This window comes from Pristis pectinata, chromosome 6, assembly GCF_009764475.1.
Source record: "Pristis pectinata isolate sPriPec2 chromosome 6, sPriPec2.1.pri, whole genome shotgun sequence".
NCBI lineage: Eukaryota > Metazoa > Chordata > Chondrichthyes > Rhinopristiformes > Pristidae > Pristis > Pristis pectinata.
In genome coordinates, this window is record NC_067410.1 from 57868523 (window position 1) to 57882991 (window position 14469).

Below are 14469 nucleotides of genomic sequence, written 5' to 3' on the forward strand. Positions count from 1 at the left end.
TAATGTTAGTTTTGCACTCGCTGTTGTTTTGATGGAGGACAGTAGTGTTTGATGTAATCCGGCTACTTCTGGAAATGAACGGTAAAACCAGTTGTATGTCAGTAAATCGGTCTACATCCATGGGTGTAAGGTAGCAAGTGTGATTTGTATAATTGGGATCAACATAGATGGAGGGAGTAAGGCTTTTATGGGAACAAGTGGATTAATTGTGAACTCAGTTTCTTGAAAAATGCTAATCCATGGAGATGTGGAGATTTGACCTTGTGCCAGTATAGGTTGAACATGCATGCATCAATGTTCAACTTCAGATTGCTTAAATGAAAAGCAACTGGAATCCACTCATTTTTCTTATTCCCATTTTGCCTCATGTTAACTAGATTGGGAGGAATCTATGTTTATTGTTCCAAATGGCAATGTCTCTAACTGGGAAGAGTAATCAAGCTCAGACTGAATGTGTCTTTGCCCAAATGCTCTTTCTGCCAGGGCATGTATTGGTTGTTGGAGCCTTGCATTATCCTGCCCCTGCCAAACTCAAGGCCAATTCTGTTTCCCCATGGACATCTCTTCCAAGCTAAAGATATTCCAGACACCAGAAATTTATCCTAGCATTTGAGATTCAGTACTGCCTTAGATTGCACTTACTCAATAGAGAAGCCATATTCACCACTTTTTTCCCCAAGATCTGTCAAAAGCCTGACCTCATCATACTCTCAAAACCATACCCTGCAGACAACATGCCAGACTCCTCCTCCACAATCCTTCTGTCCAACCTGAGGGGGTGGTACAATGTGGAGAGAGTACAATGAGTAGCATTGATTGCAGGCCCCTTGGTTTCATAGCATCGTTAAATATGCCCAACGTAATGTCGTCCTTGGAAGAATCATTGAAAATGACAAGAGCATAGGTGTACACTGGGTGTGGAATTTCAACGTCTGTCGCCAAGAATGGCTGATAGCACCAGTACTGACTGAGCTGGATAAATACTGAGGGACATAGCTACAGACTGGCAGCAACTCAATTGTGAGGGATAGCCATACATGACCTCTTCCTCTGTAGTCTACATGTGGAAGCTATATCTGTCCACAGTAGAAATAACTGCTGCAGGGTACTTGTGGAGACAAAGTCCTACCTTCACATTGAAGGCACCCTCCATCACGTTGTGTGGCATTACAATGATGTGCTAAATAGGATAGACTTAGATCAGATCTAGCAGCTCAAAAACTGGGTATCCATGAGGAGCTGTGGACAATCAACAATTGCTGAAATGTACATTTCCACAATCTGTAAATTCATGGCTGGGTAGATCCCTCATCCTGTTGTTGCAGTCAAGCCAGGGGATCAGTCCTGGTTCAATAAGAAGAGCATAAGGGCATGCAAAGAACAGCAGCAACTTTGCCTAAATATAAGCTACCAACTTGTTGAAGCTGCAACACAGGATTTCACTTTGCCTTGCAATATATATTGAAACCAGAGAAGTTAAGGGCAAGCCTATCTTACGGCGGAAGATATCATGCCTTGCCACAGCCATGATGTGAAATGCATAACAATTAGCTGAAGCCTCCGAGGTACTGCACTTGTTTAATTGCTTTGTGTTTCCCTGCTTGTCCATATACTGAGGAAGTCTCCACACCCTCGCAGCCCCTCATATCTTGGGTGTGAAGAAGTCAGCTACTTCCACAGCCAGATGCTGATAAAAATCAGTTCTGTCAGAATTTGTTCCTCCTTCAGGGTGATTCAGCAGATTGTGAAAGAATATTGTGGTTCAGAAGTGTGACTTTGAAGCTCTAGGCCAAGAAGATAAAAGAACAAAAGGCAGTTCCAATGAAGCCCAGTGTAAGTTCAAGGAACAATATCTTCTGACAATTCAATCATTTCAGAAAACCAGCCTTACCAGTTTGTACCCAAACTGGCCATTTCTCATGTAACATTATAACAACTCAATTTCTCCCTTCCACAAATGCTGCCTGACCTGCTGGTTATTTTCAGCATTCTCTTATTTCAAACTTCCAACTACTGTCGTGCTTTGTATCAACATTTTTTTGTTAACTTCCGTCCTCTGTCATTCATTCCCTTCAAACTCATCAACTCCCATTACCAAGCCTTCAATACCCCACTTGTCTTGCACTACCATCATTCCCATTGCAGTTTCTCTTGGTCTCCATTCCTTCACAGAGGGTCCTTGGTTTTCTCCACCCCTTCTCTCCAACTTAAAACCTGTTTGTTTTTTCTAGCTTTGCCCTGTTCTGATGAGAGCACTTCACTGTGAGAAGTTAACTGCTTCTCTTTCCACAGATGCAGCCTGACCTGAGCATTTCCACTATTTTGTATATTTTTACTGTATTATTATATTTTAAATTATTTCTTAGTGTTCCAATATTTAACTTTTTTAATTTTTAAAATGGTTTGTTTTAAAGATTTGCAGCAATATTAATAGTCTTTTTTCAGAAGTAATTAAAAACTCTCAAGAAAAGTGCTCTGCTTTGCCTCCTATCAAAGTCTGTGAGCGCTTCGGGAATGGGCCCTCAGCAGTGTGGTACCCGAGGCCCAGTCGTTGTGGCCTTGCTGCCCAGTTCCCCAGTGTGGGGATTTGACGTTCTTGGCTTTCCACAGATGGGGACCATGAGCAGTGAGTCTTGATGGGTGAATTACACAGCCATTGCCAAGACCCGTCACCCATTTTGTCCCAGGGTCCGTCTTTGCACATTCAGATAGTTCCATCCTTCTTCATTACTTTTCAATTCACTTTTTATGTGCATTTATCCTTTCCCTGTGTTTCTGGTCTTGTTTCTGGTCTTGTCTCAGGCCTGTACCATTCATTACCTACAATATTGGAATTGGTTTATTACTGTCACTTGTACTGACGTACAGTGACAAACTTGTCTTGTGTACCATTCATACAGTTCAATTCATTATACAGTGCATTGAGATAGTACAAGGTAAAACAATACAGAATGCAGAGTAAAGTGTCACAGCTACAGAGAAAGTGCAGTGCAGGTAGATAATAAGGTGCAAGGTCACAACAAGGTAGATTGTGAGGTCAAGAGTCCATCTCATCGTACTAGGGAACCATTCAATAGTCTTATAACAGTGGGATAGAAACTCTTTGAGCCTGGTGGTATGTGTTTTCAGGCTTTTGTATCTTTTGCCTGATAGGAGAAGAGAGAATGTCTGGGGGGGGGGTGGGGTCTTTGATTGTGCTGGCTGCTTTACTGAGGCAGTGAGAAATGTAGGCAGAGTCCATGGAGGGGAGGCTGGTTTCTGTGCTGTGCTGAGCTGTGTCCACAACTCTTTGCAGTTTTTTGCAGTCCCAGGCAGAGCAGTTATCATACCAAGCTGTGATGCATCCAGATAGGATGCTTTCTATGATGCATCAGTAAAAGTTAGTGAGTGTCAAGGGGTACATGCCAAAGTTCTTTAGCCTCCTGAGGCGCTGGTGAGCTTTCTTGGCCATGGTGTCAACGTGGTTGGACCAGGACAGGCTATTGGTGATGTTCACTCTCAGGAACTTGAAGCTCTCAGCATCTTTGATATAGACAGGTGTATGTGCACTGCCCCACTTCCTGAAGTCAATGACAGCTCTTTTGTTTCGCTGACATTGAGGGAAAGGTTGTTGTCATGACACCATGTCACTAAGCTCTCTATTTCTTTCCTGTATTCCAACTCATCGTTATTTGAGATACGGCCCACTACAGTGGTATCATCTGCAAACTTGTAGATTGAATTAGAGCAGGATCTGGCCACAGTCATGAATGTATAGAGAGTAGAGTAGGGGACTGAGGACACCACCAGTGTTGAGAATAATTGTGCTGGAGGTGTTGCTGCCTATCCTTACTGATTGTGGTCTGTTGGTCAGCAAGTCAGGGATCCAGTTGCAGAGGGAGGTGTTGAGTCCCAGGTCTCAGAGTTTGGTGATGAGTTTGCTTGGAATTATAGTATTGAAGGTGGAGCTGTAGTGAATAAACAATAGTCTAACCTAGGTGTCTTTGCTGTCTAGATGCTCCAGAGATGAATGTAGGGCTAGGGAGGTGGCGTCTGCCGTAGACCTGTTTCGACGGTAGGTTCATTGCAGCGGGTTGAGATTTTCTGGGAGGCTGGAGTTGATGTGTGCCATAACCAACCTATCAAAGCACTTGATGATGGTGGATGTCAGAGCCACTGGGCTGTAGTCACTAAGGCATGTTACCTTGTTTTTCTTAGGTACTCGGATGATAGTGGTCTTCCTAAAGCAGATAAACAATATTCCTAATTTTGCCCAGCTTCCACTTCTTTATATCAAACCTTCAGTGTCACCGTAAGAATAGTATTTCCAGTGCCAGTTGTTGATGCACTGCAGCCTGGCAGAGCCAGCCCATTCCACTTTTGTCCGAGATTCTGCCTCCATGTGTCCAATTTCATCCTTATTGGCTGAGGAGGGCTCCCAACTTTGTGCCATCTGTATCATAAGAAATGTCTGTACTTCTAACCTGCAACCCCAAACCAACCACCCTCCAAATATCCCAAGGCCACCAAAACACCTTTGTCACCTTCAAATTTAATTAGTCCAATAATTTCTTCACAACTTCTGAACCACCAAAGCCAAGTCATTCATGTTGAGTGTTTATCCCATCCTGATCAACACCATTACTTGAATTCGCTGATTTTCATAACCTCACCCTTATTTGGAAGCAGTCCAAAGGGTTTACTTGCGCAACACAGAAAGTGCTGGAGGAACTCAGTGGGTCAGGCAGCATCTATGGAGGGAAATATACAGTTGACATTTCGGGTCAAGGCCCTTCATCTGGACTGATGAAGTTCAAAATCCAGTTCAGGGTTCTAGACTTGAAATATCAACTGTCCATTTCCCTCCACAGATGCTGCCTGACCTGCTAAGTTCCTCGGGCGCCTTTGTTGCTCCAGATTCCAGCACTTGCAGTCTCTTGTGTCTCCTGAGATTTCACTTGTCTTTTTTGTGAAGTGATTAACAGCATTAAAGAGACTATGTAAATGCAAACTGCTTTGTAAAACTCAGCTACATGATGCTCTTGCCCTGCCTCAGCAGAGCTGTTTAACAAACACCATTTCTACATTTGTGAAAGCAGTACAATAAAACTCGGTAAATCTGGCACATTCAGGACTTATGTGCCAAACTGGCAGATTTTCTGGACTGTAGGATGTTATTTCTGTTAATACTCCAGCACCCTTTTTTAATTCACTTTTATGTCAGCGTGTAACATCTTAAATAAATTTTCCGGTGGAGAAAGTAAGTTTCAAAGGAGCTTGAGAAATGGGCCCCACTAAGTTTCGGGGAAGTGGGGAACCAGGGCCCCAGTGTATCAAACGGAGCATAGCAACTGGAGCCCCAGTGTGTCAAAAGGAGAGTGGGAATCAGCACCCTGTGAGCCAGATGCCAAACCATTGTAATTTATGAACAGTATAATAGCGGATTATTGGAGTTTGACTACAGTAAGATTTGTTTGCACTGTCATTCGAGTCTGAGCAAATACTTGCACACAAATGGGTCTATGTAGAATAAAAGCAACGCTGTCATCAGGAGAAAATTTGTATCAATAAGTTCATTTTAATGTCTGTTTAAAGCAAGTGGAAAATGTCAATTTAAAGTTTCCTTTGTATCAACCAAAGTTGTGTGGGTGGCTTTTTCTCTGCAGAGCATCCTATCTGACTTTAATCAGTTGTCTCTTAGTCTCGCTCTGTGCGAGCTGGGCAGGTGCTGATCAGTGACAGATAAGAGGCTTAAGGTTGCAATTTGTCAAAATGAGCATTGTTGCAATCAAATATTCCTGCAACATAGTTAAGCTTTCTCTGGTGCCTCAGCTCCTGAAGCAGAGCAGAACTGGGGTGGTGGTTGAGTTTTACTTTTACTGCAATGACTGATTTATAGTCAACTGATCTTTAGAAAAGATTTAAGTATTTGCTGTCATTTGCGACCCTTGGTTTAGAGCTGTCACTAGTGACACGGCTGTCTCAGTTTCCCCATCTCCACCTCATCTGTTCTTGAGATGAGGCCTTCCTGAGATGTCCTCCTGTTTCAGAAAATGGGGCTTTCCCCCCCACTGGTTGATGGAGCCCTCACCCACATCTCCTTTATTTCCCCCAATCCTTTTCTTATCCCACTTTCCCCTAGAGACAGAACAGGGATAAAGTTCCCCTCATCCTTGCCTTTCACCCCACCAGTCGACACATCCAGTATATCATTCTTCGAAACTTCCACCAGCTAGACCATAAGGCATAGGAACAGAATCAGGCCATTCAGCCCTTCAAGTCTGCTCTGCCATTCGATCATGGCTGATCTATTTTTCCCTCTCAACCTCATTCTCCAGCCTTCTCCCTGTAACCTTTTGCGCCCTTGCTAATCAAGAACCTATCAACCTCCGCTTTAAGTGTACCCAATGACCTGGCCTCCACAGCCGTCTGTGGCAATGAATTCCACAGATTCACCACCCTCTGGCTAAAGAAATTTCTCCTCATCTCTGTTCTAAAGGGATACCCTTCTATTCTGAGGCTGTGCCCTCTGGTCCTAGACTCTCCCACTGCTGGAAGCATCCTCTCCACATCCACTCTATCCTTTCAATATTCGGTAGGTTTCAATGAGATCCCCCCTCACCCTTCTAAACTCCAGCAAGTACAGGCCCAGAGCCATGAAATGCTCCTCATGTTAACACTTTCATTTCTGGGATCGTTCTTGTAAACCTCCTCTGGACCCTCTCCAGTGCCAGCACATCCTTCCTTGGACATGGGACCCAAAACTGCTCACAATACTCCAAATGTGGTCTGACCAACGCTTTATAAAGCCTCAGCATTACATCCTTGTTTTTATATTCTAGTCCTCTCAAAATGAATGCTAACATTGCATTTGCCTTCCTTACTACCGACTCAACCTGCAAGTTAACCTTTAGGGAATCCTGCACTAGGACTCCCAAGTCCCTTTACACCTCCAATTTCTGAATTCACTCCCCATTTAGAAAATAATCTATGCTTTTATTCCTTCTACCAAAGGGCATGACCATACACTTCCCTATGCTGTACTCCATCTGCCACTTCTTTACCCATTCTCCCAACCTGTTCAAGTCCTTCTGCAGACTCCCTGCTTCCTCAACACTACCTGCCCCTCCACCTATCTTTGTATCATCCACAAACTTGGCCACACAGCCATCAATTCCGTCACCCAGATCATTAACATATAACGTGAAAAGTAGCAGACCCAACACCAACCCCTGCGGAACACCACCAGTCACCGGCAGCCCCCTTTATTCCCACTCTTTGCCTTCTGCCAGTCAGCCAGTTTTCTGTCCACGCTAGTACCTTTTCTTGTAATACCATGGGCTCCTATCTTGCTTAGTAGCCTTGTGTGCGGCATGTTGTCAATGACCTTCTGAAAATCCAAGTAAACAACATCCACTGACTCTCCTTTGTCTATGCTGCCTGTTACTTCCTCAAAGAATTCCAACAGGTTTGTCAGGCAAGATCTCCCCTTAAGGAAACCATGCTGATATCGGTCTATTTTCTTGTGAGCTTCCAAGTATCCCGAAACTTCATCCTTAATAATAGACTTTAGCATCTTATCAACCACTGAAGTCAGGCTAACTAGCCTATAATTTCCTGTCTTTTGCCTCCCTCTCTTCTTAAAGAGTGGAGTGACATTTGTGATTTTCTCTGCAATGGGATCCCAGCACCAGCCACCTCTTCGCTCTTCACCCCTTTCTGCATTCTTCCAGGACCACTCCCTCCATAATTTCCTGGTCCGCTCATCCCACCCTATCCATCCTCCCCCCTCCCCAGGCACCTTCCCCTACACGTATCCCTACACCTCCTCCTTCACCACCATCCAGGGCCCAAAACTGCCCCTTCAGGTGAGACAAATGTTTAGATGCATCTCCTCCAAACTTGGCTATCTCCCCTCTATCTTTCACTCCAGATGAAGGGTCTTGACCTGAAACGACAATTGTCCATTTTTCTCCATAGATGCTGGCTGACCCACTGAGTTCCTCCAGCAAATTGTTTGTTACTAGTGACTCTTCATCATGTTGTTTGTGGGCTTGTCTGACTGTAGATACCTGAGACCTAATCAAGTGTTAAATTCAGGGCCTGACTGATATTTTTGGTGGTTATAAAAGGTCTCATGGCATAATTCATAAAACATGGCCATTCTTCAGATGTCCAGCACTAGTGGGCACATTTAACTCATGAACTATATGAACAAATATGAATTGAAAATTTTTACTTTTCCAATTTTGTGCTTCAGGAGTAACTACATGTGTGTCTTGGATTCTATGCCCAGATCTCAATGTTTTTGGAAAGAGACAGTTAATGACTAGCAGATGGGACATCTCACAGTAGCAGTTTGTTTTCTGTCATCTAGACCATCTGTCTAAAGACTTCTCTTTAATGAGCAAGAGGTTTGTGTTGCAGTGCACAAGCAGGAAATGCAAAGTCCTAGAAAGACAAACTTGTTGACTGCATGTCTTTCCTGTTCGGCTTATAGAAATGATCACTCACCAATGTGTACTCTTGGGGGACATCTGCAAAGTCATGAAGTCATTGATGGCATTTTGTAGCTTGTTGCCTTGAAAAAGAATGAAATCCAATCAAAAGCAATGGGAGGGTGGGGGAGGGCACGTTGAAGAGCTTTTGTTAGTACGGCTTGGGATTCTAAAATCGTCACTTTGGTTCTGAACCTTGGAATTTTCCCAACGTTGCAAAACTAAGTTCACTCGTACAGGATTCCTTCATTAGCAGTTGTATAGAATATTTTTCATGGTAATGTGTATGCTCGATAGCACCATGTACGACACCTCCGTTCATGGTGTTGTACATGGTGCTATCGAGCACCCACATTATCTTCAGTGTAATAACCCCTGAAGGATGAAAAGTCGGCCCATCTGAAAAGAGACTGAAGGGGTTAACAGAGCAACGAGAGTGTGAGGGAGAAAGTTTGTCCTTTAAGCCAGGCAGAGGATAGGATACAGGAGAATAAACCGACTTCTAAATATGTTTACACAGCAATGAGGAGCATTTGACCAGCTGGGCAACTTCAACCTCTCGGGAGGCAATAAATATGAATGACTAATGATAAATGTATCAAAGGCCAGTTATCTGGACTTATGGGGAGTGTAGATGTATTTTCTATCTTAAGACCTCGACTACTTGTAACTTGGTGGAAAAGCCTGTGCACTGTTTCTCCATACGCATGCAAACAGACTGCTTGCATCTTAATATTGGTGCACTAAGTCTTGACTCTGTTATTTAACACTGTCTGCTTTGTTCAACACCCCAGTGTATATTTCATTCAAGCAGAATTCTGGGTCGAGCCTCCCTAATTAAGCTCGTGGCGGAACGGAGTTGACCTGTGCTCACACCAAAGAGGCTTTTGCGTTTATTTCATTCCAGAAAGCATTTAGCATAGAAAATTAATTATTTTGAACTGCAACTGCAATTGTCAAGGTAAAAGCATCATAAAAGATAGAGATAAAATATCAGAATTGTTGGTGACAGTTGGTTCATCTTCTAGTTATGGTATTGGTTGAGGGTGAAATGCCCGCTTAGATGGGGAGAGCCCCTGACTCATTGTGTTAGTGCAGTGGAATCTTTAATGCTCTGAATTATGTGAACAGAATGTTGGAGTATTGCTTTAAAATTATATAAACATTTAACCTTTCTAATAATGAAGCACTGGCTGTCAACCAGGATTGCATTCATGTTTTGGAGGGTGACTTCAATCCTTCTGATGTGAGAATGAAACAAGCCAGTGTATTCCCACTGGCATCTCTTCCAATTCTGAAGTGTCCCAAACCTGAAATGTTAACTGTTTCCCTTTCCACAGATGCTGCCTGGCCTGCTGAGTGTTTCCAGTGCCTGAAAACAGCCTGAAAGCACGTACCACCAGGCTCAAGGACAGCTTCTATCCCACTGTTATAAGACTATTAAACAGTTCCCTCGTACAATAAGATGGACTCTTGACCTCACAATCTACCTCTTATGACCTTGCACCTTATTGTTTACCTGCACTGCACTGTCTCTGTAGCTGTGACATTTTCTTCTGCATTCTGTTATTGTTTTACCTTGTACTACCTCAATACACTGTGTAATGAATTGATCTGAATGAACAGTGTGCAAGACAAGTTTTTCACTGTACCTCAGTACGTGACAATAATAAACCAAGTCCAATTCCAGCGTTTTCTGTTTTGATTTCAGATTTCCAGCATCTGCAGTTTTTGTGATTTTCATTTATCAAGAAAGTGGTTCTTGGTTGCTGTATTTCAGATAGAAATGAATGTTCTTTGATCTTTATTTTCATTAAGTATTCCTGCTGTCAGTGACCTTTCCTTGATTTGTGTTTTCACTTTCAGATTTCACGGACATTCAGACTCACAAAGGAAGGGAAGTTGGAGCAAACCGTTTTTATGGCAACTGATAAACAACCTCTACTTCAGCATCTCCATGTAACCTACACACGCAGTTCCTAACAGTGTATTATGTAACATGTTTGCAAGGTACACATGCTTTCCATTTTACACTGTAGCCTCATTGTGTTAAACTTGAGCACTTTAAGTGGTGGTTGCAGATTTTACTTTTGGAGATGTATAATTGATTGACCACAACAGTGGAAATTACCATCTGTTCATTTTACAAAATATGGAATGTCTCAGAATATGCATGACGGCCTTTGAAAGATTGTAAGAGCTTTCTATTGACTTGGTGGCAAGTCGTGACAATCAGGGAAACTTCTGTAATGATTTTGTTTTGCCTTCCCAGACAAATAAGATTTTGTGTTCCTTTCACTCACTAGTTAAAATCGAGTGATAGATAACTTAGTATCCAGCAGCCCTATACTGCTAGATTACATCTGTCTCTTTGAAGCTCTCTTTATTTGACATTTCTTCTGGACTCCACTCTCCCAAGCATCTAATCTAGGTTGACTCCATTGTTAGCATACTATTAAATGCAATAACAGAGACTACCTCAGCTCTGCCAGGCAGAGGGATGAAGAAGTTGCTTTTCATATCAGTACTGAATGGCCAACTTCTTATTTTGAGACTGTGGTCCTTGGTCCAGACACCCCAGCCAGAGGAAATACCATCTCTCATCAAGGTAATGTTACCAGTGTCAAGGTAATTGTCAAGGTAATGTTACCAGTGTAATGTATGTTCAGTGGCTGTGAAGTCTAGTGGTAATGTGCCTTTTTCTTAAACTGGTGCAGTTCCTGTGGTAGGTGCTGCAGCCGTAGTGATGTAAGGTTGACATTGAAGACTGGATTGCATGATGTGTTTAAATCAAAACTTCACAAATACGTTAAATGAAAGTGGGAGTGATTCTGAGCTGGAGAACATTAACTTGAAGTTTTCAGCAAAATTAATGACTTGATTCATCCTTTATTGTGTAAATAAATGTCCACAAATTGTACTGTTGTCTCTAGAATGCTGTAACATAATAGACTAACACGATTCAAATAATACTGATACCTTCCAATGACCCATCTGTTGGGGTTTTGAGTGACTTAGCAAATGGATTAACCTTTCAGTGCATCTCCTAATGGAGCATTGAATGGCTTATGTAATGGGGAGTCCCTCTTGATGGAAGAGCAAATGATGCAACTAACATTTCAGTAGCTCACCCAAGGGTTAATAAAAAGATCCTTAAATGGAGTAACAAATGAATCATCCACTGGGACACCTCTCATCCAAAAAGATGGAAGCTAGGCAAATGTGGGTAAGCTGATTTAGAGAACCATGCATACAAATTGCTAAGAGCCAGTATAAATGTACGAAAAGTAGCGATACAGGCTAATGAAATGTTGGGCATTATCTTCAAGGGTGGAACTCAAAAGCAGAAAATGCTGGAAATACTCAGTGGGTCAGGCAGCACCTGTGGATAGAGAAACAGTTAACATTTCAGGTTGACTATCTTTCATCAAGTATGTTTCAAATTGCAGTGATGGGAGGAGTGGTGAGGAGAAAAAAAGGGTATCTCTGCAACTTAAGCTGTTTGACCTTGACTTTTAGCTGTTCCGATAAAAGGTCATCAACCTGAAACATTAATTTTGTTTTCCTCTCCACAGGTACTGCCTGACCTGCAGTGTATTTTCTGCATTTTGTTTCTATTTCAGTGTTTCAACATCTGCAGTCTTTTGCCTTTCAAAAGATTGTTATTCTTTGTAAGTGGACCCTTGATCACACCCTTTCTGTGTTTGCGAGATTCAAATGACTGATACCATGGCTAAAAGGTTTACATTTATTAAATTGGGCCACATTAATCTAGTTTGCATTCCTTTTGTCTTTTGAGTTCAGAAGCTTGAAGATAATATGAGGTATTTAAGATGATTAAAGGGATTAGGTGGGGTTGATAGAAGTAGTAGTAGGGGAATCCAGATCACATGCATCAGCAATGAAGGGAAACATTTTTTCTATAGCCTGGAATTCAGTGCCTCAAATGACTTTGAATTCAGAGTCAAGGCAGAGGTCAATAGGTTTTTGTTGGGTAAAGGTAGTGAGGAACATGGAACAAGGATGGGTAAGTGGGTATGAGATGCAGTAAAACTTCATTAATCCAACATGCGAGAGACTTTGGTGCTGGACTGGCAAATTTTCTGGACTATTGCATTCAATCCAATTAATACTCGAACATACTTTTAATTCACTATTTTTATACGTATACAGTACTACAATAAATTTTCCAGTTAACTCTGTAAGCAAAAAGGGAAAAGAAGACCCTGGTGTGTTAAAGGACCATGGGAACCGGAGACAGTTAGCCATGTGCCAAACCATCAAGACTTCCAAATGATCAGATAATAGATTATAGGAGATTTTCCTGTATAGATAAACCAGGATTGAATTGGATAGTGTAAGAAACTTGAGGGAGGCACATGGAAAATTAAACCTCAAATCTTAAATGTTTCCACCTAGAACAATGAAGAGCACTTCAAACCGTGACCCAAGAAATTGCTTAAAAGCTTGGTTTTGTATTCCCATCCTTGGTTTTACATAATATATGAACTACCTGTACCTTAATGGTCCATACCACATTACTTGCTTTGGGATGGTCTCCCATTGTAGGGAAACAAGTTCAAGGAGAAAGGACAACAATACTCTTTCCTGCACAATATGCCAAGTGGGTGATTGTCAGATTGCATCAGACTGGCTCCTGGTTTGTGCCTGGTGCTCTGGTACTTATCCCCCTGCCAAACATTTAAATCCTCCTGAGTAGCACTAGTGAACCTCCCCACCAGGGTATGGTTCCCCTCCAGTTAGGCATCCTGCTGCTAAGGGGAGAAGCCAGCCCTGAAAGTGGCTGCACAGGTTGAAAAGGTAAAGAAGGCATATGGCATGCTTGCCTTTATCAGTCAAGGCATTGAGTTCAGGAGTCAGGAAGTTATGTTGCAGCTTTATAAAACTCTGGTTAGCCACATCTGGGGTATTGCATTCAATTCTGGTTGCCCCGAAGGCTTTGGAGAGGGTTCAGAAGAGCTTTACCAGGATGCTGCCTGGATTAGAGGGCATGTGCTATAAGCAGGGGTTGGACAAACTTGGGTTATTTTCTCTGGAGTGGGAGAGGCTGAGGGGGGACCTGATAAAAGTTTATAAGATTATGAGAGGCATAGATAGGGTAGACAGCCAGTATCTTTGTACCAGGGTTCAAATGTCTAATACTAGAGGGCATGCATTTAAGGTGAGAGGGGATAAGTTCAAAGGAGATGTGCGGGGTAAGTTTTTTTTTACACAGAGGGTGGTGGGTGCCTGGAATGGGCTGGCAGGGGTGGTAGTGGAGGCAAATACGATAGGGGCGTTTAAGAGGCTTTTAGATAGGCACATGAATGTGCAGAGAATGGAGGGATATGGAACTTGTGTAGACAGAAGGGATTAGTTTAGTCGTTTAATTACTAGTTTAATTAGTTTGGCACAACATTGTGGGCTGAAGGGCCTGTTCCTGTGCTGTACCGTCATCCAAAGTTTTTGTGTTAGTTCTGGAGGACCCCAGTCAGGGTAGAGGTCTAATTCAACATGATAACAGGTCATTTTCAGATTGGCAATCAGTAACTAGTGGGGTGGCACAGGAATCAGTGCTGGGGCCTCACCATTTATTTTATATTAATGACTTGGGTGAAGGGGCTGAGTGTACTGTAGTCAGTATTACTGATATAGTAAAAATAGTTGGGTTGGCAAGTTGAGAGGAAAGAGTCTGCAAAGGAATAAAGATTAAATGAGTAGGCAATGAGTCAGCAGTTACAGTATGGGACAGTGTGTGGTTACCTGCCTTAGAAGGAAGAATGAAAAAGCAAATTATTATTTAAATGAAGCAGAACTTTGCAGTGCAAAGGGATCTAGGGCTGCTGGTACTTGAAACACAAAGTTAGTATGCAGGGATAGCAATTAGAATAACTAATAGAATATTGTCCCTTATTACAAGGGGTATGGAGTTTAAAAGTAGGGAACCAGGGCCCCAGTGTGTTGAAGAGAGCATGGGAATCGGCACCTGGTG

General features: G+C 42.5%; 1 protein-coding gene across 3 annotated transcripts in view; it reads left to right on the top strand.

The window, feature by feature from the left end:
• The window catches only part of thap4 (THAP domain containing 4), a 100946-nt gene that overhangs the window by 41510 nt on the left and 44967 nt on the right, over positions 1 to 14469 (top strand). For 2 of the 3 annotated variants that reach the window (XM_052017279.1, XM_052017281.1), the window contains one exon: positions 10344 to 11397. In XM_052017279.1, coding sequence (XP_051873239.1) covers positions 10344 to 10460 — 117 coding nt within the window. In that variant the 3' untranslated portion in view covers positions 10461 to 11397. Of the gene's footprint in view, positions 1 to 10343; positions 11398 to 14469 lie in introns of those variants that run through there. The other variant, XM_052017280.1, reaches the window with a different exon arrangement.